Consider the following 23,569-nt stretch of genomic DNA (forward strand, 5'->3'; position numbering starts at 1 on the left):
AATATTTTACCTTATAAGTACAAAGTTTACCAAATCAGTTTGCATTTTTATCTTCTGAAACAAGTTAATGGGGTCTAAAATCTAACCTCTATCAATCTTCCTAAGCAGATACTGATTTATTCAATTTTTAAATCACTTCCAGCACATTTTCTGGCATTAGGATATTCTCAGTAAATATTTGTTGAATGAACAACAACAACAAAAAAGCCAAAAATACTTAAGAATTTTCCCGTTTCATATGGCCAGCATCTGAAACCTGATAGAAATTTGGTGGCTGGGGCCGAACACAGTGGCTCAGGCCTGTAATCCCAGCACTTTGGGAGGCCAAGGCGGGCAGATCACGAAGTCAGGAATTGAGACCATCCTAGCTAACATGGTGAAACCCCGTCTCTACTAAAAATACAAAAAAATCAGCCGGGCGTGGTCGTGGGCGCCTGTAGTCCCAGCTACTCGGGAGGCTGAGGCAGGAGAACGGTGTGAACCTGGGAGGCGGAGCTTGCAGTGAGCCGAGATCGCGCCACTGCACTCCAGCCTGGGTGACAGGGAGACTCCGTCTCAAAAAAATAAATAAAATAAATAAATTTGGTGGCTGATGATTCAATTTAATGTAACAAAGCTGCTTGCTAACCTGTTAAAGGTTAGGCACTGAATTCACTACACAAACTTAAAAAGACCAGCTTTAGTATAACACTTTTTTTTTTTTTTGAGATGGTGTTTTGTTCTTGTACCCTAGGCTGGAGTGCAGTGGCGCCATCTTGGCTCACTACAACCTCCACCACCCAGGTTCAAATGATTTTCCTGCCTCAGCCTCCCGAGTAGCTGGAATTATAGGTCCGCACCACCGTGCCTGGCTAATTTTTGTATTTTTAGCAGAGACGGGGTTTTACCATGTTGGCCAGGCTGCTCTTGAATTCCTGACGTCAGGCTATCTGCCCTCCTTGGCCTCCCAAAGTGCTGGGATTACAGGCATAAACCACCGCGCCCAGCCTGTTACAACACTTTTTAAGGAGCTGTTACAGTTGGAATAAACTAATTTGAAATCATGTAAATTTTTGTTGTTTTTGCTGTTTTAGTGACAGAGGAGAGATAAAACTGGGGATAAACGTAATTAAATGTATTCACATAATTAAAAAGGAAAATCTTTTTTCCTTTTAGAACTGAAGCTAGTTTAGCCTCACGCAGAGAACAAAAGAGAGAGCAGTATCGTCAGGTAAAAGCACATGTTCAGAAGGAAGATGGTAGAGTGCAGGCTTTTGGCTGGAGTCTGCCTCAGAAGTACAAACAGGTAATATGCACATGTGGTAAGAGCATCCAGCAGGAAAGAAGAGGGTGAGTTGAGTGTGCCTGGGCATGAAGGATTCACCATCCTCATCCCAGCCCTGCTCATCTCAGCCCTGCTCATCTCAGCCACATGGACTGGGCACACATTTAAGCATGGAGGGTGGTGGTTTTCAGGCTGTTTTCTGGAGCTGTAGAACTCAAATGAAATGCTCTGAGTGTGTGAGGAGGGGAGGAGTCAGTAAAGGGTGGCTAAGTGTGCGGAGTTTGAGGTACCTGCTCTGCTGTCGCCAGAGCAATTCTGGTTTAATATTTGAAGATTTCGTTTTTTGAAAAACCAGTGTCATTATTGAAAAAAATCATTGGCATGGAACTTTTCAAACTGTTCGTTTAAAATTAAGTTCAGGTCTTCAGGAACTTTATCTGTCTACTCCGTAATTCCTACCCCAAAAGACTCACATGTTCATGTACAAACACATATGCGTGTGCATGTGTGCGCATATGTGTGAATTAGAGCCTCTTTTTGAGCTCCCATTGTATTGTGTTTATTGAATTGCTCAAATAAGAATGGCAAAATTGGCTGATATCTGTCATTGGCTCATGATGCCTGTTATTGGCTCATGCCTATAATCCTAACACTTTGGGAGGCCAAGGTGGAGAATGGCTTGAGCTCAGGGAGTTTGAGACCAGCCTAGGCAACACAGCATGACCTCATCTCTACAAAAAATTTAAAAAATTAGCTGGGTATGGTGGCCTGTGCCTGTAGTCCCAGCTACCTGGGAGACTGAGGTGGGAGGGGACCGCGTAAGCCCAGCAGATTGAGGCTGCAGTGAGCCGTGATCGAGCCACTGTACTCTAGCCTGGGCAGTAGAGCAACCCTGTCTCAAAAAAAAAAAAAAAAAAAACCTGAGCTTGATTTCAAGGAGTAAATAACAGCAGTGCTTGCTCATGTCTCAGTGGATCTGTAAGAATTTCACTTTTGATGTGCCTTTTTCACTCCTCCTTCCACCATTATTAGGTAACCAATGGTCAAGGTGAAAATAAGATGAAAAATTTACCTGTGCCTGTCTATCTCAGACCTCTAGATGAAAAAGATACATCAATGAAAGTAAGTTCATTGTGAATTTAAAGGAGATATTTTCTAAACTCTGGGTAGTTTTTTTTCTAAAACCAAAAAAGCATAAGTATTACTTCTATGGTGAGGTTATTTTTCATTTTATAGTTTTAGGTTATATTAAAGACCTGTATTTACAACCATTAGTTATTTTAAGAAAAAAGGAAAATTCTAAACATTTCTAGACTTAATATTGTTTTCTTTTTCACCTGAGAAGCTGTGGTGTGCTGTTGGAGTCAATTTATCTGGTGGGAAGACCAGAGATGGTGGTTCTGTTGTTGGAGCAAGTGTATTTTACAAGGATGTTGCTGGTTTGGATACAGAAGGCAGTAAACAGCGAAGTGCCTCTCAGAGTAGTTTAGATAAGTTAGATCAGGAACTTAAGGTAAGTGTGTAACATTTGACCTGGTTTATGAGACTATGAGTTTAACTCTTTCATCCAAAATTCACCTCTGGGTCCAGCTTCTAACTGGAATTATTATGCCCTGGCTTACTGTCCCTCAGCAACCTTTTAAAATAAATTTTATCGAGGTATAATTTACATTCAATAAAGTGTGCACTTGAAATGGGTATAGGGCAGAGTTTTGACACATGTGTACACCTATGTAATCACTACAGTGATCAAGATAATAGAACGTTTTATCATTGTTCTGCTTTGCCTGTTAGTTTTGTTGTTGCTGTTTATAGACAAAGTCTTGCTCTATCACATAGGCTGGAGTGCAGTGGCATGAACATGGCTCACTGCAGTGTTAACCTCCTGGACTCAAGTGATCCGTCCACCTCAGCCACCCGAGTAACTGGGACTACACACCCACACCACCACACCTGGCTGATTCTTTTATTTTTTTGTAGAGATGAGGGTTTCACTGTGTTGACCAGGCTGGTCTCAAACTCCTGGTCTCAAGCAATCCTCCCACCTCAGCCTCCCAAAGTGCTGGGATTACAAACGTGAGCCACTGTGCCAGCCTAACTGCTAGTTTTTCATCTACTAATTAATATTGATAGGTGGTTGTATTAGTCTGTATTCACATTGCTGATAAACACATACCCAAGACTGGGAAGGAAAAAGAAGTTTAGTTGGGATTACATAGGTAACCTCTGGGGAGGCCTCAGAATCATGGCAGGAGATGAAAGGCACTTCTTACATGGTGGCAGCAAGAGAAAATGAGGAAGAGTGAAAACGAGCAAAAGTGAAAACCTCTAATAAACCCATCAGATCTCGTGAGACTTATTCACTATCACGAGAATAGCACAGGAAAGACTGGCCCCGTGATTCAGTTACCTCCCGCTGGGTCCCTCTCACAACACGTGGGAATTCGGGGAGATACGAATCAAGTTGAGATTTGGGTAGGGATGCAGCCAAACCACATCAGTGGTTGTATTTTTATTCTTCCAAATAATCTGGAAATAAATTTGAAATAGTATTGCCTTTTACTGTAACAGCACCACCTTATGAATATTTGCACATACTTATTGTTTGAAACATTTTTCGTCCTTTGTCTATACAGGAACAGCAGAAGGAGTTAAAAAATCAAGAAGAATTATCCAGTCTAGTCTGGATCTGTACCAGCACTCATTCGGCTACAAAAGTTCTTATTATTGATGCTGTTCAACCTGGCAACATTCTAGACAGTTTCACTGTTTGCAACTCTCATGTTCTGTGCATTGCAAGTGTACCAGGTAAGAGTGAGTCATGCGTTTCTCTGCCCTCCCCTCCATCCACACCACCTACCTGCTGGACATTGATGTGGCAGCTGAAGATGTAGTTCTTTACCTTGCTGTCATGAAGCTTATGTTCTAGTTGGGAGGATTAAAAAACAAACTGGAAACCATTGAATAAAGAAGATATTTTCAGGTAGTGAAAATAACTGTGAAGAAAATAAAACAATGGGAATATGAGAAGATAACTGGGAGCCAGAGGACTGTTTGGATTAATTAATAAGGAAAGGTCTTCTAAAGTTTTGGATTAAACAGTATGTGATGTTAAAACATTAGTTTAAAAATTAAAGAGGTGTATGTGATATATCCATATGTTGGAATATTATTCAGTCATGAAAAGGAATGAAGTTCTTTTCTATATTTTATATTTTATTGTGGAACACTTAATATGAGATACTTTTTTTTTTTTTTTTCGAGACAGTGTCTTACTCTGTTACCCAGGCTGGAGTGCAATGGCACAATCTTGGCTCACTGCAACCTCCACCTCCCAGGTTCAAGTGATTCTCCTGCCTCAGCCACCCGAGTAGCTGGAATTACAGGCGCCTGCCACCACGCCTGGCTACTTTTTTGCATTTTCACTAGAGACGGGGTTTTGCCGTGTTGGTCAGACTAGTCTTTTTATTTTATTTTAATTTTTTTTTGAGATGGCGTCTCACTCTGTTACCCATGCTGGAGTGCAGTGGCACCATCTCAGCTCACTTCAACCTCTGCCTCCTGGGTTCAAGCAGTTCTTCTGCCTTAGCCTCCCAAGTAGCTGGGACTACAGTCACGAGCCACTACACCCAGCTAATTTTTGTATTTTTGGTAGAGACAGGGTGTCACCATATTGGCCAGGATGGTCTCAAACCCCTAGACCTCGTGATCCACCCGCCTCGGCCTCCCAAAGTGCTGAGATTACAGGCGTGACCCACTGAACGCAGCCTGACATCTACCCTCTTAACAAATTTTTATTTTTGTTTTTTGAGACAGGGTCTCACTTTGTTGCCCAGGCCAGATTGCAGTGGTGCATTCACAACTCAATTGCAGCCATGACTCCCAGGCTCAAGTGATCCTCCCAACTCAGCCTCCTGAGTAGCTGGGACCACAGGCGCACACCACCACACCTGGCTAAGTTTTTTGTACTTTCTGTAGACAGGGTTTTACCATGTTGCCCAGGCTGGTCTGGAACTCCTGGGCTCAAGTGATCTGCCTGCCTTGGCCTCCCAAAGTACTGGGATGCCCAGCCCTCTTAACAGATGTTTAAGAGTACAATGCATTATCCTCTAGGTAGAAGTTCTGACACATGCTCTAACACAGATGAACCTTGGAAACACTATGCCAAAGGAAATAAGCCAGACACAAAAGGACAAATATATGATTCCACTTATATGAGATACCTAGAAGAGGTAAATTCATAAAAACATAGAGTTTCTGTGTGAGGTGATGGAAAAGGTTTAGAAATAGGCCGGGCATGGAGGTTCACCTCATAATCCCAGCACTTTCAGAGGCCAAGGTGGGATGATCACTTGAGCCCAGAAGTTCAAGACCAGTTTGGGCAATATAGTGAGACCTCATTTCCACAAAAAATCAAAAAATGAAGTGGGAGGATAACTTGAGCCTGGGAGGTCGAGGCTGCAATGAGCTGTGTGATTGCACTACTACACTCCCCGCTGGGCAACGGGAGTAAGACCCTGTGTTTTAAAAAAAAAAAAAAAAAAGGCCTGGCATTGTGGCTTACGCCTGTAATCCCAATACTTTGGGAGGCTGAGGTTGGTGGATCACCTGAGGTCAGGAGTTCGAGACCAGCCTGGCCAACATGGTAAAACCCGATCTCTACTAAAAATACAAAAATTAGCCGGGTGCAGTGGCAGGCACCTGTAATTGCAGCTACTCGGGAGGCTGAGGCAGGAGAATGGCGTGAACCCGGGAGGCAGGGCTTGCAGTGAGCTGAGATCCGGCCACTGCACTCCAGCCTGGGCAACAGAGCCAGACTCCGTCTCAAAAAAAAAAAAAAAAAATAGTGATGATGGCTACACAGTGTTGTAAATATTAATGCCAGTATTGTAAATATTAATGCCACTGAATTGTATACTTTTAAATGGTTAAAGTGGCAAATTTTGTTTATATATTTTTTTACTGCAATAAAAGTTTTTAGTGTGATATAAATAAAACAATTTTCTAAATTAAAAAATGAGATTTATTTTTACATTGTAAATATTTTTTATATTATAAATACTTAGTTTTTAATGTTTTACTAATAACTAAGTCACCCTATATACTTGGGGTATTTAATTTTTAACAGTAATAGATAGAAGCTTATACTTCAAGTAGCAGTAGTAGTAGTCTTGATGATTTAAAAGAAATTTTTTTTTGACTGAAGTTGTCAGGTGTAATAGATTGTTTTTAACCTGTGGCTGCTGAGGAGCTCACTAAGAACAGAAGTTGGCTAGGCATGGTGGCTCGTGCTTGTAATCCCAGGACTTGGCTGAGATTGGTGGATCCCTTGAGGCCAAGAGTTCAAGACCAGCCTGACCAACATACTGAAACCTTGTCTCTTCCAAAAATACAAAAATTAGCTGGGCGTGGTGGCTTACACCAGTAGTCCCAGCTACTCAGGAGGCTGAGGCAGGAGAATCACTTAAGCCCAGGAGGCGGAGGTTGTGGTGAGCTGAAATCATGCCACTGTACTCCAGCCTGGGCGACAGAGTAAGACTCTGTCTCAAAAAAAAAAAAAAAAAAGAACAAAAGTTTCTTTTCTGACATTTTTATGTTTATTTGCACTTGTGTTAATAGAAGTATTATCTTAATTTTCTAAAGTTGCCTTCCCATATTTTGAAGATTTGTTGATGTAAATTTAATGTTACCTGTATTCAACTAGCTGTACACCTCACATTTCAAACCTGTAGTTGTTTTAGTGAAAAAATGTTATTTATAGAAGTTTACTTTGCTGTTACAAGAAGATTTATTTTTCAGGTGCACGAGAAACAGACTACCCTGCAGGAGAAGATCTTTCAGAATCTGGTCAGGTAGACAAAGCATCTTTATGTGGAAGCATGACAAGCAACAGCTCAGCAGAGACAGACAGCCTGTTAGGAGGCATCACGGTGGTTGGTTGTTCTGCAGAAGGTGTGACAGGAGCTGCAACTTCACCTAGTACCAATGGTGCTTCTCCAGTGATGGATAAACCACCAGGTATATCCATTCTCTTTACCTGCCATCTGTATAGAGTCTAAGGCTACCCTCAGATGCCTCATTATGGACTTAATTTAGATCTTAAGTAACAAGGTTGAAAGAACTTGAAAGAAGATGCTGTAGGCCGGGCGCGGTCACTCATGCCTGTAATCCCAGCACTTTGGGAGGCCAAGGCAGGCGGATCACAAGGTCAGGAGATCAAGACCATCCTAGCTAACACAGTGAAACCCGATCTCTACTAAAAATTACAAAAAATTAGCCGGGCATGGTGGCGGGTGCCTGTAGTCCCAGCTACTGGGGAGGCTGAGGAAGGAGAATGGCGTGAACACGGGAGGTGGAGCTTGCAGTGAGCCGAGATTGCGCCACTGCACTCCAGCCTGGGTGACAGAGCAAGACTCCATCTCAAAAAAAAAAGAAAGATGCTGTAATGACTGTTAAATGGAATCAAGAATTCTTGATTTAATGATACAGTGTGAAGGAGTGGGTAGATGGAATGGAATTCTATAACAGGGGTTTGTGTGGGGAAATAATTGGAGGAGAAAAGCCCAGACTCGGAATAGTGTTTTATTTACTTTGTAGAAATGGAAGCAGAAAATAGTGAGGTTGATGAAAATGTTCCAACAGCAGAAGAAGCAACTGAAGCTACAGAAGGGAATGCGGGATCAGCTGAAGACACAGTGGACATCTCCCAAACTGGCGTCTACACAGAGCATGTCTTTACAGATCCTTTGGGAGTTCAAATCCCAGAAGACCTCTCACCAGTGTATCAGTCGAGGTATAATAATAGGTCATCAACTTAGGAAACTGGGTGAAGTGCACAGATAAAAGGGACCAAAATAATCTCAAACAGTCAAAAGATTTCCACTAATTAGTGTCACTGTGGTGGACCAAAAGATACCTATTCTTATGATATCTTCATGTATTCCCTCTCCATCATTCTCGCTGGATATTCCCTCCCATTTCTTCTATACACCTTCCAACTTAAAAAAAAATCGTATCTATAAAAATATAATCATGCATCACTCAACAATGGGGGTATGTTCTGAGAAATGCGTCAGGTGATTTCATCATTGTGTGAACATCATAGAGTGCATTTACACAAATCTAGATGGTATGGCCTATCACACACCTAGGCGATATGGTGTAGCCTATTGCTCCTAGGCTAGAAACCTGTACAGCATGTTACTGTACTGAATACTGTAGATAATTGGAACATAATGATAAGTATTTGTGTATGTAAACATGCACAAGGTACTGTAAAAATATAGTAGTATAATCTTGTGGAACCACCACCATATATGCTGTCCATCATTTTCCAAAATGGTTTTACCAGGTGTATGACTATATATTAGTCAAAATCTTCGTGTTCATTTTCTCCTCTGGTCTGTTTTTTGTTTTTTTTTTTCTTTCTTTTTTTTTTGTACTTACTGTCTTTCATTCTACTAGTAATTCTTTGTCATTTTAATCCCATCCCTACTCTAATTTTTACTCCAGTTATCAGCAAAATTGTCCATTGTTTAAATCTGCCATTGTTCAAGTTTCCCACATGGGTGTGAATGACCTTTTTGAATTTAGTTTTTGTGCAAATATTTTATTAAAAACAATTCAGATGGTTCCAGTGGCTCATGCCTATAATCCCAGCATTTTGGGAGGCCAGAGCAGGAGGATTGCTTGAGTCCAGGAATTCAAGACCATCCTGAGCAACGTAGTGAGACCCTCATCTCTACAAAAAACTTAATGATTAGCTGGGCATGGTAGCACGCACCTGTGGTCCCAGCTACTCAGGAGGCTGAGGCGGGAGGATTGCTTGAGCCCTGGGAGCTGGGGGCTACAGAGAGCCATGATCTCACCACTGCACTGCCGCCTGGGAAACAGAACAAGACTGTGTCTCAGAAAACAAACAAACAAAACAATTTGTTTTAGGCTCTTCCTTTAAAGGGTTGATTAATCTAGGCCCATTTAGTGAATTATTTCATTTTCTTTCCTGCCTTTTCTAGATCCCCTCTAGATGAGAGTCTCTTTAAACTAGATCCTTTTTAAAGTTTAATATTCTTCCTCTTAGTGTCTAAAGTAAGCAAGATTAATTAATAACCCATTTATGCCTAGTGGTCCATTATTGGAATGCTAAGATTGTGGGAGTTATTCATATCCTACTGCTCAAGGTCATCGCTGAGCCCTGATTTTTTACAAAAAAAATTTGCAATCTCTGGCATAAATGGGTTAACATTTAATTCTTTTTTTTTTTTTTTTTTGAGATGGCATCTCACCCTGTCACCCAAGCTGGAGTGCAGTGGTGCAATCTTAGCTCACTGCAACCTCCGCCTTCCGGGTTCAAGCAATTCTCCTGCCTCAGCCTCCCAAGCAGCTGAGATTACAGGCATGTGCTGCCACGCCCAGCTAATTTTTGTATTTTTAGTAGAGATGGGGTTTCACCATGTTGGCCAGGCTGCTCTTGAACTCCTGGCCTCAAGAAATCCGCCCACCTTGCCCTCCCAAAGTGCCGGGATTACAGGCATGAACCACCGCACCTGGCCTGAATTATTAATTTAAGAATAAGTCATGTTTGAATTTGATAGCCTGGCTATTATGCCCTGACAATTCAAAAGAAAAGTTTTGTGATAGAACATTAAACATATTTCAGTTTATTAATTTATTTTAGGTAACTCTTTATATATCTCCCTTCTTTTTGCATGTGTGTATCCCTCCCTTCTCTCTCACCTGAGAAGAAACTATGACAAAACCCAAAATAAGAGACAGTCATAATAATAGTCTGAATATTATCTTATCTGCTCCTTGGGCTTCCTAGTTTGTTAATGTTATTTCTGATACAATTGTTGAAATATGTGATGTAAGCTTTTGACTTTGGCTTCTCTGGAATTTTGGTGGTTTCTTTCTTTCTTTTTTTTTTTTGACTAGAAGTTTCAGCCAGGTGTGATAGTGTGTGTGCCTCTAGTCCCTGTTATTCAGGAGGCTGAGGTGGAAAGATCACTTGAGCCTGGGATGTCAAGGCTGCAGTGAGCCCTGTTTGTGCCAGTGTACTCCAGCCTGGGTGACAGAGTGATACCCTATCTCTAAAAAATAAATAATAAACAAATGAACAAACTTAAATATAGAAGTATTCAGTCCCTGAAAACTATAGTTAAGTATACTCAGATTTCTTTCCTTTTGCCCTACCTTTCCAGCAATGACTCAGATGCATATAAAGATCAAATATCAGTACTGCCAAATGAACAAGACCTGGTGAGAGAAGAAGCCCAGAAAATGAGTAGTCTTTTACCAACTATGTGGCTTGGAGCTCAAAATGGCTGGTAGGTGCCAACACTTTTAACATTAGAATATGTTTATTGTTTTACTTTTGCTTTTGAAATTGGAAGATAAGTAAAATATGCTAAACACAAATACAAAAAGTGTGGATTAATGGAAAGAATTTTATATATACACACAATTTGATGTTATGTTGTAACTACCACATAAACTGGACTTGCATTGGTTCTGAATGGTAAGCCATATGTTTCTTTGTCACAGAATGTTCCCTTTCTATAATATTCTTGGAAGAAGAGGTACGTAAAATTTTAAAATAGAGCTGATACAGAAATAGAATATCCTGAACAGCACAAAGACAGAGAATATTTAATTTATGTAGGCTAGAATATGGGCAGGAAAACTGGGATTAAACCAACATTTTGGCTGCAGGAAGGCCCAATCGCAACTTTTAATAAATTTTTTACTAAGATAGGCAAAACAAATCACAATCTGAAAAGTCAGATGATAATAACTAATTTTATATGGTTTGTTCACTTTTCAGTCATGTGGAGAGTTTTACAAAATTGTGCATTTCCAAAGATTAGGCAGGATTACTGTTGAGCATCTCTAATCCAAAATTTGAGACTTTTTGACCACTGATATGATGCTGGCAGGTAATGCTCATTGGAGCATTTTGGATTTTTGAATTAGGAATACTCAACTGTTACGTATAATGTAAACACTCTAAAATCTGAAAAAGTCAGAAATCCGAACACCTCTGGTCCCAAGCATTTCAAATAAGGGTTACTCAACCTGTAGTACGTCTTTTTCATATGAGTCCAATACTGTAAAGTGAGGAGTTGGCAAACTTAGCGTAACTGTCTTCCAGTAGAGCATTATGGGCACTGAAATTTGAATTTCATATAAATCTCGCCTGTCACAAAATACCCCTGATTTCCCCCCCATACACACACCTTTAAAAATATAAAAACTATTCTTAGCTTGCAGGCTGAATTAAAACAGGTGGCAGACTGGATCTGGCCTGTAGGCAATAGTTTGCCACTCCCTACGTGGGCCACTCTGTCATCCAAAAGTTATAGGTCAGTCTAGTAGAGAGGTAAGGTAATTCAAAAAAAAAGAGTTTTGCCCAAGGACTAAGTGTGTGAAACTGACTGTGCATTGCACTAGTTCCTGCTTTTCAGTCTTCATATGTTTCTCTTTGCTCAGCAGCCTATTTCTCTACCTTAGGCCTACCTTCACTCTCATTTTTCTTTTCTGACCATTGCACAAAAGCAGCAGCACCTTTTCTAAAATTTATGTTACTCTTCTTTCCTTCTGAATGAACTTCGCAATCATTATTAGATATATGCAATGTCTTGCTGTTCTCTATGCCTTACCAGTGTTGACTTTGTTCTTGCAGTTTGTATGTCCATTCATCTGTAGCCCAGTGGAGGAAATGTCTCCATTCCATTAAACTTAAAGATTCGATTCTCAGTATTGTGTAAGTTTTATTTTGGAAATTCTTCTTGTTAAAACTATGCATTTTGGTATAAACTAGAATTTAAGACTTTGAAAGCTAATACATGTTTCACAACTAAATTAGTATCCAGATTTGTTTGGGTTTTTTTCACCCTTTTTATGGAATTAGAGAAGTTAAGTGAAAATGAAACTGTATAATAGAAAACCAAGTAGAAATGAAAACTTGCTTGATTGAGTCCTCACCATACTGGGAGTTCTTTAGTACTACAGGAAAGAACCAATACCTATTAATTTATGTTTATTTTAGAATGTTCTTTATGGCTTGTGAATATGTTGATTGGGGCATTGATTTACTAGTTCTTTTCTATGTGTTCCCTATCAAAAATCAGACAGTTTATCTCTGAGCCCACAGAGCTGACTCTGTTGGTTCCACTCAAGGTGCGTGTCTCTGGTCTTTGGAGTTTGTGTTGATTGTCTGTGATGAGGGGAGAAGCTTGGGCCAGAAAGTGAAACAACTGAGATACCACTCACGCTGTTTATTTAGTTCAGCTGACATTTTTCACAGCAGTACATGCACAATGAAGAAAGCGATGTGTTCATTGATGTTCTGGTGTCAGCTCCTTAACTCATCACAGATTGGTCCTTTGTGAGGCCCTGAACTAGTTCAGTACCATGTGGTCCCCTGTGTATGCCTGAATGGAGAGTTCTGAACTCCCCTTTCCTGTTTGCAGACACGTGAAGGGAATCGTGTTAGTAGCCCTGGCTGATGGCACCCTTGCAATCTTTCACAGAGGAGTGGGTGAGTGGTGATGTGTATATAACATGGATGCTAATTTGTTGCTTTGCAAAGCATTTTTAAGTAGATTGGCTTATGTTTTAAAGAAATGATACTCAGTAGGATAAAGAATAAATAACAATACACAACATCAGTAAATATATTAGTGCCTGCATGGAGGTATACATTAACAGATGCCTTAGGGAAAATATGTTTACCACAATGGGCATTTTATGGTACTTTTAAATAATGTGATAGGGAGGCATTTGGTTTTTATTCATATGCTTATGCAATTCAGAGAAACTTGGTATTATTTTAATGTCCTATGTTTTAAAAATAATTTGTGTCCACTTAACATTTGGACTTTGTTTTAAAGAATTTTAATTGGGTAAGGTTTAATCATTTTCATGTCACCTTATTTATATTTTCCCCCTTTAAAACCATTGTTTCATGTATAGAGGGGTGGTGGTATCAGAAACCCTACCTTGAATGAATTAAGTTGAGGGAATTTAGTATGTGTTCCTCCATAACTCCTTGGTACTTGTGTCAACCAAAAATGACACATCATTTTCTACCCACTTGATTGGTATATCTGGGAAGCGTTATGAAACATAGATACCTTGAATTTGGATTTTAGAAAAACTTTTCCCAAAATCTCCTATCTTTCTGGGCTTGGGGAAATGTGGAGTAGATGACAGGTGCTTTTGTAATTGATTGGTACCTGAAAATTGCTGATTAATGACTCCATATCATCAAAGAGCGAGAGGGCTGCATTTTACCTTTTTCAACCCTTTATCTATGTTTAATCTTTACGTTAAATTATTAAGAAAGTTCCATGGCCATCCTCATTTTATAGATGAGGAAACTGAAACACAGAGCATTTTGGTCACTTTTTCATGGCCACTCAGCTAATAAGTGGGAAAGCCTAGAAAAAAAGTGAAACAATGAATGTTTTGGTAAATTGAATTCAAAATAATATTGACAGAATAAGACAAGTAAAATACATTTATTAAGTGTCAATGTAAAGTCCTGCATTTGAGTTCCGAAGAGCAAGATGGGGAGACATGTCTAAAGAGTGAGAATTACCTAAAGGTTGACTTTAGGTAATATGAGTTTAATGCCTTTAAGCCTCAAAGAAAAAAAAGTGTTCAGGACAAGGCTGGCGATAATCCTGCTCTACTAGGCTAGATAAAGACAGCATATTCAATGGATATCAACAAAACAGAGTTAGGACGAAGGGTCTATAAAACTGTGGTAGGTACAGAGCACGTGCCAAAGATACTTGGTTTTGAAAAGAGAAGACATAGGGCTGTAAAGAAGAAGTTTGGACTGGATTTATTCTTTTGTTTCCACTCTGCAAAACTGCAGACGAATGGGTGATTACATACAAAAAGACAGACTTTAGCTAGGTGTGGGTAGTATTTTTCAATTAAAGCTGTCTGAAAATGGAATGGCTGCTTTGTGAGGCAGTGTGCTCACAAAAGCTAACAACGCAAAGCAAGGTTCTGGTGACTGGTTCTCCTTCATATTTCTATTATCACTGAAAATGTAGTATGCATAATTCCTAAAGTGTTAGCGATGAGTTGCCCTCAACTTCTACCCAAGAAAATATATCAAAATGTACGTGAGTGAGAGACATTATTCCCAAAATAACCTTAAGTCCATTCTAATTCTAAATATATTATGATAAACAGATAACTTGTAACTGATTTATCATCACATCCCTGCTTTTGTGAGTGTGTTTTAAAGGGGGTCTGAGTACTGGGTGGCAGTTTGAAGCAGATGATCTTTGAGGGTCTCTTCCAACTTTGCAGCTTATGGAATAAAAGAACCCAGGCTGCAAATAAAAGGTATACTTAGTACATGGGACTTTGGGTGCTTCTTCAATAACTTTAATTATACAACAAATACAATGTGTCTTGTGTTGAAATTGAGTAACAGTTGGCATGCATTTACTATAACCTTTTATTTCTTTTAAAGATGGGCAGTGGGATTTGTCAAACTATCACCTCTTAGACCTTGGACGGCCTCATCATTCCATCCGTTGCATGACTGTGGTACATGACAAAGTCTGGTGTGGCTATAGGAACAAAATCTATGTGGTGCAGCCAAAGGCCATGAAAATAGAGGCAAGTTATTAGCCTATGTTTTCTATATTTATTGAATCTGTATTATCCGAAAACTATTAGACTATAATTATTTTCAGCTTCTTTAGAAATTGTTTCTGGATCTGTGTGTTTTAGGGCACTTGAGTAATGTATTTGAATATCTTAAGCTTTCTGTGTTACTTAACTCTCTTGCCACTTTTGACTGTGAGGGTAGGAAGTGGCTTTTTTTAAAAAGGAAAGAGGATTTATACATGAATGTTTAAATGTGTGTCAGTGTATGTATCCAGAGATATGTATGTGTTTTTGAATACATGGTTATTGATATGTTTAGTTATATGAGGATTGTTTGAGAAGAGGATTCCTCCCTGTCCTCCCCATGTGTAATCCAGGCACATCCATATATGTGTCCCAGGCAGAAATAACATTGCACTGGGAATTTGTTGTAAAAATGAAAACCACCTAACCTCCTAGCATTGATTTCTTTTTTAGTTGTTTTTTTTTTTTTTTTCCCTGAGACAGAGTCTTGCTCTGTCACCCAGGCTGGAGTGCAGTGGCACATTCTTGGCTCACTGCAATCCCCACTTCCCAGGTTCAAGCAATTCTCCTGCCTCAGCCTCCAAAGTAGCTGGGATTACAGGCGCCCGCCACCACACTCGGCTAATTTTTAAAATATTTTTAGTAGAGATGGGGTTTCACCATGTTGGCCAGGCTGGTCTCGAACTCCTAGCCTCGTGATCGGCCCACCTTGGCCTCCCAAAGTGTTGGGATTATAGGCGTGAGCCACCGCATCCAGCCTAGCATTGTTTTCTTACAGTTTTTTGTGGTTTTTTTGCCACAATACATAAATGCATTCTAATTGTTTAGGGAAAAAAAAAAAGCATACAGGAAATTGTAAGGTGAAAGGTCTCCTTCACCCTCCCCCAAATCACATTTCTTTCCCTGGAAGTCTCAAAGTTAACCATTTGGTGTTTGTTTTTTTAATATCAATTCTCTCTATATTTATCTATCTATATATCTGTTTATATATATCTAGTTAGCTAGCTATCTGGCTGTCTATCCATCTATCCATCCATCCATCCATCCATCCATCCATCCATCCATCCATCCATCCACACACAAGTATCCCTTATTCAAAATGCTTGAGACCAAAAGTGTTTCACATTTTGGATTATTTTCAGATTTTGGAATATTTGCATATACATAAATAATGAAATATCTTGGGCATGGAACCCAAAGTCTAAACATAAAATTTATTTATGTTTCCTGTATACTTTATAACAGTGAAAAATATGATATACCATTAGAGCAGTAGAAAAAATACTGTGTTCAGGGTGGCTTATGTATCATATCAGCACTTAAACACTTCGGGTTTTAAAACATTTCAGATTTCAGATTTTTGGATTGGGAATGCTCAGCCTGTTCCTCACACACATATACAGCAGTGTGGGTTCCTTTCAGTTTAATTATATTTTGGTATTTTTGTTTGTTTGTTTTGAAACAGGGTCTCACTCTGTCACCCAGGATAGAGTACAGGGGCGCAATCATAACTCGCTGCAGCCTCAAACTCCTGGGCTCTAGCAAGCCTCCTGCCTCAGCCTCCCAGGTAGCTGAGATCACAGGCACACCATTACACCTGGCTAATTTTTCTTTAATTTTTTTGTAGAGACGGGGTCTTGCTATGTAGCCCAGACTGACCTCAAACTACTGGGCTCAAGCAGTCCTCCCACCTCAGCCTCCCAAGTAGCCGGGAATACAGGTGTGCACCACTATGCCCAGCTAATTTTTGTATTTATAGTAGAGTTGGGGTGTCACCATGTTGCCCAGGCTGATCTCAAACTCCTGGACTCAAAAGATCCTCCCACCTCGGCCTCCCAAAGTGCTGGGATTACGGGTGTGAGCCACCAGCACCCAGCCTGATTAATTATAATTGTGATCTTACTTCAACACAGGGGCTCTGCAACAACACAAAATCTGGAGATAAAATCTTTCTGTTAGGCCAGGTGCGGTGGCTCATGCTTGTAATCCCAGGACTTTGGAAGGCTGAGGCGGGCAGATCAGTTAAGGTCAGGAGTTTGAGACCAGCCTGGCCAATATGGTGAAAGCCTGCTCTACTAAAAATATAAAAATCAGCCCAACATGGTGGTGTGTGCCTGTAATCCCACTACTCAGGAGGCTGAGGAAGGAGAATTGCCTGAACCCAGGAAGGGGAGGTTGCAGTGAGCCGAGATTGCGCCATTGCACTCCAGCCTGGGCGACAAGAGCAAAGACTCTGTCTCAAAATTTAAAAAATTAAGAAAATCTTTCTGTTGAACACTGTTACATAGTGTGGATATGCTAGTATTGCTTTGTGATATCCTATATAGTGCTCAAGTCCAATATCCTGTTCTTAGTTCTTTATTTTGTTTTGCATTCTAGGATGAAAACAATTGTGTATATGAGTAATCATGTTTAATATATAGTATTTGGACTTCTCTTTCAATAGTCTGCTAACTTGTGCAAATTAGCACAGTTTTAAATATGAAATCCTATGTGGCAAAAGTAACTTTGTGATTGGACAATCTCTCCTAGAAATCTTTTGATGCACATCCCAGGAAGGAGAGCCAAGTACGACAGCTTGCGTGGGTGGGGGATGGCGTGTGGGTCTCCATTCGCTTGGATTCTACGCTTCGTCTCTATCATGCACACACTTACCAACATCTACAGGATGTGGACATTGAGCCTTATGTAAGCAAAATGTTAGGTAAGCTTCCAACATGTTTTATCTTTACCAAAGAGGGTGTTTTATTTTATCTATCTATCTATCTATCTATCTATCTATCTATCTATCTATCTATCTATCTATCTAATCTCTTTATTGAAATGGGGTCTTGCGTTGTTGCCCAGGATGGAGTGCAGTGGCTATGCACAGGTGTAGTCATAGCACACTATAGCCTTGGACTCCTGGACTCAAGCGATCCTCTCACCTCAGCCTCCATAGTAGCTGGGACTGTAGGTAGGCACATGCCACCTCACCCAGTCCTTGTTTTTATTTTTAAATAGTCTAAAATGCTGGGTAGAACCAATGAATTAAGTTACCTCAGGAATAGTGAACTTTTATCACTGAAAGTATCAGACAGATGTTTCAGTCTGCCTTGTTTTTTTGTTTTCTGTTTTTTGTTTTTTTCTTTTCTTTTTTTCAACACGGGATCTCACTCTGTCGCCTAGTCTGGAGTGCAGTGGCACCATCACGGCTCGCTGCAGCCTTGGCTTCCTGGGCTCAAGTGATCCTCCCACCTCAGCCTCCCCAGTAGCTGGACAGGCCTGCACCATCATGCCTGGCTACCTTTTTTTTTTTTTCCCTGTAGAAATGGGGTTTCACTATGTTGCCCAGGCTGGCCTTAAACTCCAGGGCTCAAGTGATTGGCCCACCTCAGCCTCCCAAAGTGCTGGCGTTACAGGCATGAGCCAGTGCACCTGGCCGCTTATTGTTCTTGACGGAAAGTTGGGATCATTTTGGACTCCTCCTCTCTTATTTCCCACATCTAATCTGTCACTGGGAACTCTCAAGTCTGCCTCTAAAACTGTATTAGTTCGGTTACTTCTTTGTCTCTACCACTATCTTTCTACCCCTAGCCTACTAACTGGGCTCCCTGTTGCCACTCCAGTCTGTTCTCTGCCTAGTAACCAAGGTGCAGATACTACCTTGACACACCTCCACTGTTGCCTTGAGATGAAGTGACACGACCAGGAGACCTTACATGTTCTCAAACACTCTCCTTGCTCACACCGAACCACAGCTCAACAAGTTCCTTCCCATTTCAGGGTCCTCACATGTGCTGCTGTATCATCTACCTGGGAAGTTCTTCTTGGTCCCTTTTTACTTGCTTAGCTTTCAGGTCATAGCCTACCTGTCATATTCAGGAAAGACCTTCATTTAGATCCTGTCATACTTTGTCTTCATGGGCTTGTCATTATTGTGATTGCACCTGTGTTATGTGATTCTTGTTTATAATCTCTCCCCTACAGACCCTAAGCCCCATGAAGATCAGGGACTATCATTGTCTTGTTCCCTGCTCTATCTTGAGCACCAGACCCAGTGCTATAATGATTATTAGGAATGTCATAAAGGATTCCTTTCATGAAAAATGATTGAACTGGACCAGCGGTTTTCAACCATTAGTTACTGCCCTCAGAAACCTTATTTCTAGCTATGTACCTTCTCCCTAAAATGTATACACATAGGCAAACACCAGCTAATTTCAGGGACATACTTTGACTGAGGTTAAAGGTTCCTAGGTTAGGCTGAATGGTAATTAAGCCTCCTTCTAACTCTGTAGTTCAGCAATCATGCCCTCAGTTCTTGTAAGTAGAACTTATGAGTACTAATGTTGTCTTTCTTAAATGTATTACCTGTTCAATAAATTTACCTTTTAAGTCACTGAAAATAAGATCATAAGATCAGCTGTAAAAATTAACTTGAAATACAAAAATGCATTTGTTCTCCCTAAATTATTTGTGTATAATACTTAAAAGTTTTTAACTGCTTTAGAGCCTAAATATATAAATGAGGGGAAAAGTGTAGATTTTGTTTACAAAGATTTTTATCTATGCAAATAAACTTAAGGGAAACCAGAACTTTTTCAGCTTATAAGATCAAAGGACACTTGATTTCTCTGGGTTTGTTTGTTTTTAGAGACAAAGTCTTGCTCTGTTGCACAGGCTGGAGTGCAGTGGTGGGATCACAGTTCGCAGAGCCTCAAATGCCTGGGCTTCAGTGACCCTCCCACCTCAGCCTCCCACATAGCTGGGACTACAGGCATGTGCCACCATGCCTGGCTAATTTTTGTACTTTTTGTAGAGATTAGGTCTCAGTATGTTGCTCAGGTTGGTTTCTAACTCCTGGGATCAAGCAGTCATCCCACCTTGACCTCTGAAATGCTAGGATTTACAGACGTGAGCCACCATGCCCTGCCAGTTTCACTGTTTTCTGTTGGAGTTTTTTGTTCTATGTGTCGGTTTGCTTTTACAGTTCCCTGAGGAAATCCTGTGTCACAGTTCCTGATGTACCCTATTTCCTATGTACTTTTCTTCTAACTAATAATGTTACATTACCCACTTTTACGCTTTTCTTTTTCCATTAACCCCGAATTGTCAGACAATAAGCCCCAATAAGAGCTTACTTTGGTATGAGCCTTCAGGAAACATCCATCTCACTCTAGTCACATTTCCTTTGTGTTGTGTCATCCTGCTACTATTTCTTCCTTTTTTTTTTTTTTTTTTGTAATCCTGCTACTTCTAAGGAACTTGGAATGTAACATGCTGTCTGCTTTAGTTTCTCAATAAAGTGTTCTCTCCTTTCTTTACAGGTACTGGAAAACTGGGCTTCTCTTTTGTGAGAATCACAGCTCTTATGGTGTCTTGTAATCGTTTGTGGGTGGGGACAGGAAATGGTGTCATTATCTCCATCCCATTGACAGAAAGTAAGTATATTTTTAGATAACTGCCATGGGTCAAATAGGAGAATTATAGGAAATAGTTATGTCTGGAATTCAAATCTGTGTTAGCTCAGAAAATCAGTGATGGCAAAGATCTAGCTATTGTTACTTCACTCAATGAAACTTATAAATTCTAGGAAAATAAGTTTTCATGTATCAAGACTAGTAGTCATAATTAAAGGTTTTTCCTTGTGAAAATGTTTTCACAGTTCAGGAATCACGGTCCTATTTCATCTTTGAAATAGAAGTTAAAGTCCGTTTCTCTTAAGCCTTATTATACCATTGTCCAAAAATACTACCTAGCATCCATTCTAGTTTTTCACATCTCCTTAGCAGGTAGTTTAATATATTCCATTTGTCTTATTTGAAGTTTAAAAAAAGTTGTGGAAGAAGTTTCTCAGGAGTTCAGCAAGCCTTTCCATCTATCTTCTATTTTAAAAGAATGTGATTTATTGTTTTTATGAGTAAAATATACCTTGTGTGTTTCTCATACAATGTTCCATTACATTAATCATCCATTAAGTAAATGTTTTTGTGTTGCAAAATTCATGGCAGGGAATGGTTTAAAAGCAAATACTGTAAGTCTATAAAATACATTAATAAATATACACTTCAGAGTCACCCTTTTTTCAGGCCAGAGGAGGGAGAAAGACTAGAAGGTATTTCAGAAGTCTTTAAAAGAACCCAAGGTTTCAATCCCAGCTGTCTTTTCTGCAGTTACTTATAAATCATATTTAGACCTCTCCTTATATCCTAAGAGATTCGAGGATCCCCTAGAGTTCATTTCAGTTCTTTGTAAGAGTTTCATTTTAGCATAGTTACTGGAACAGGATTTCTTTTTAAAAACAGAGAGAGAGAGAGAAATAAAGGAGAAATTTTAGCATTTAGGAAATGCTGCACATTGAGTTCTTAGTGTTTTGATTTAGATTCGCTAAAGTTGCTTTATTATTTAAAAAAAAAAAAAAAAACAAAACTACCACAAATCAGATTTTCCTTTTTGAGCAGAGATTCTATAGAAGGCTTGGGAAGAACTTTATGTATTACTTGGTATTATGCCAAGTGGGATCTTGTTATTTTTGTTAGAGGCTTTGAGTGCCAGTTTTGCCAGATAGAAGACGCTGAGAGTGGTGGCTCATAGTAATTCTCTCCTCCCTGTCGTGCACCTCTCCATGTCCCCTTTCCTCCTTTCTCACTTTAGCTGTAATCCTCCACCAGGGACGTTTACTGGGGCTGAGGGGTAAGTGCAGATCCTGAACCAAGCTCTTCTTCCTGGCTTCTAATAGCCACTGTAAGGCTGTTACCACTCCTCTAGAATACCCTCTTGAATGTTCCTAAATGTCATCCACTTGCAGTCACTGCATTGCAGCAGGTGTCTTTTTTTTTTTTTTTAATGTTTGTTACATGGCCACCAAACTGCTCAGCAGCTTAGTCTATTTATCATCTTTTGTTGCAGCTGAACTTTCTTTCAGACTTTGTTTTCCTTCCAGTATAAACATGAAACATCTCTTAAAGCTGTCATTAATTTACATCGTTTACTCTTGTTACCGATCATATTTCTTTCATTTACTTACTCGCCCATGGAATGGGGATGTTTTGTGAGTCTGGTCTTTTACAGTAACGCAGCACACCATCAGTCTGATATCAATAAAAGCTGCTCTATTGTAGTGGCTGGATTCTTGTAAGCACAGCTTTTTACCACCCCCCTCAAGGGAAATATTCTTACTGCGAGGGAGAAAAATCAGAAGATAAACTATAAAGAAAGACTTTATTTGAAAATATACCCATTTACTTTAAACTGTATAATGTTTAGTTTTCTAACATGGGCATTAAAAACAAAACAAGAAACAACTAAGATTCAAATTTGTTTTCTTGTTTTTAACTAAAATTACCTTTTAAATGAATAGATGTGTTTAAAAAATAAGCTTACTTATTGCTAGACTGGCAAAATCCCCTACTCCATTTACTGAGGTACTTAAAAATAACTAGCATGCTGTATCTCTTTTTTTCCCAGCTTTGTCTTGAATTGGCATTGCCATCCTTGTTTTATCTCAACTGGCTGTAGCTTTTAGATAATATCATAAGGATTAACCAGTAACCTCTTACATCCATTACTATTTTCTAGGGGAAAATATTTGGTATTTGGTTTTTCTGTTGCAGCAAATAAAACCTCAGGTGTACCGGGAAATCGTCCTGGAAGTGTAATCCGCGTATATGGTGATGAAAACAGTGATAAAGTGACTCCAGGGACATTTATACCCTATTGTTCAATGGCACATGCTCAGCTTTGCTTCCATGGGCACCGGGATGCTGTGAAATTCTTTGTGGCAGTCCCAGGTATGTTAGATTATTCTGTTGAGATGTTCCATGTAATTGTCTCTCTTCTGTCATCTCTTGGTTCCACTACCTAATAGTCTAAGGCTAAGTGCTCGAATTGCAGGTAATTTCAATATATACGAAGGAAGTTCTGCAATGGAGGTGTGAGTAAGGTGGTATAGGGATACTTGAATGAAGTTATTCTGGAATATCTCTCCCACCCCCAAAGACAAATTTGTTGATTTTTCTTTAGGAGACTTGCTTACTTTTGAAAAGCAGTAGTATTATTTTATCATCGTGGATTGCCAAAAATGGTCTTGACCTAATAAGAGAAATCACTAGAAAGAAGCTTCTATCATCAAGGCTGCATGGAGGAAGAGAGAATGCACTCTGGTACCTTTAGCAGCTTAACAGTAAAAAGCAGTGGACTAGGAGGCCTGGGGGTCTGGGCCTTGTGTCTCTGCCACTAACCTCGAGCAAGTCACTTAACCTCAGAGACTAATTTCCTCACTCCTAGGTGGATGTGATTAATATCTGCTCTGCCTACTTCATTTGTTATGTAAATTAATGAAAATGCTACTGGGAGCTACAAAGCACCACCCAGACAAAAGGTGGTAGTGATGATGTCCAGTGAAAAATGAAAAATTATCCATTGACAATACTAAAGTGATGTTACTGACCATCTCTAAGCAGGACCCATGTTTTGAATTCTTTTTTTTTCCCATAAGAGGCAAGTTTAGGAGCTAGGCAAAGTTCAAATCTGACTTTGCCCCACCAACTAACTGTGTGATGTAGAAATAGCAGTGTCTTAGTATATTAGTCAGGGTTCTCCAGAGAAACAGAACCAGTAGGATGCGTGCGTATGTGCGTGTGAGGAGAGAAACATCCTAAGAAA

General features: G+C 39.8%; 1 protein-coding gene across 24 annotated transcripts in view; it reads left to right on the forward strand.

Annotated features, from left to right (window-relative positions):
- Positions 1-23,569, forward strand: part of SPAG9 (sperm associated antigen 9) — a 159,759-nt gene that overhangs the window by 124,434 nt on the left and 11,756 nt on the right. For 16 of the 24 annotated variants that reach the window (XM_021929030.2, XM_021929031.2, XM_021929032.2 and 13 more), the window contains 14 exons: positions 1,156-1,285; positions 2,297-2,386; positions 2,610-2,777; positions 3,901-4,072; positions 7,064-7,282; positions 7,862-8,057; positions 10,465-10,590; positions 11,946-12,026; positions 12,736-12,803; positions 14,760-14,908; positions 17,456-17,627; positions 20,233-20,346; positions 21,560-21,598; positions 22,519-22,695. In XM_021929030.2, coding sequence (XP_021784722.1) covers positions 1,156-1,285; positions 2,297-2,386; positions 2,610-2,777; positions 3,901-4,072; positions 7,064-7,282; positions 7,862-8,057; positions 10,465-10,590; positions 11,946-12,026; positions 12,736-12,803; positions 14,760-14,908; positions 17,456-17,627; positions 20,233-20,346; positions 21,560-21,598; positions 22,519-22,695 — 1,901 coding nt within the window. The remainder of the gene's footprint in view (positions 1-1,155; positions 1,286-2,296; positions 2,387-2,609; positions 2,778-3,900; positions 4,073-7,063; positions 7,283-7,861; positions 8,058-10,464; positions 10,591-11,945; positions 12,027-12,735; positions 12,804-14,759; positions 14,909-17,455; positions 17,628-20,232; positions 20,347-21,559; positions 21,599-22,518; positions 22,696-23,569) is intronic. The other 8 variants (XM_021929035.2, XM_021929037.2, XM_009190271.4 and 5 more) reach the window with 2 other exon arrangements.

This window comes from Papio anubis, chromosome 17 (genome assembly GCF_008728515.1).
Source record: "Papio anubis isolate 15944 chromosome 17, Panubis1.0, whole genome shotgun sequence".
Taxonomy (NCBI): Eukaryota; Metazoa; Chordata; class Mammalia; order Primates; family Cercopithecidae; genus Papio; species Papio anubis.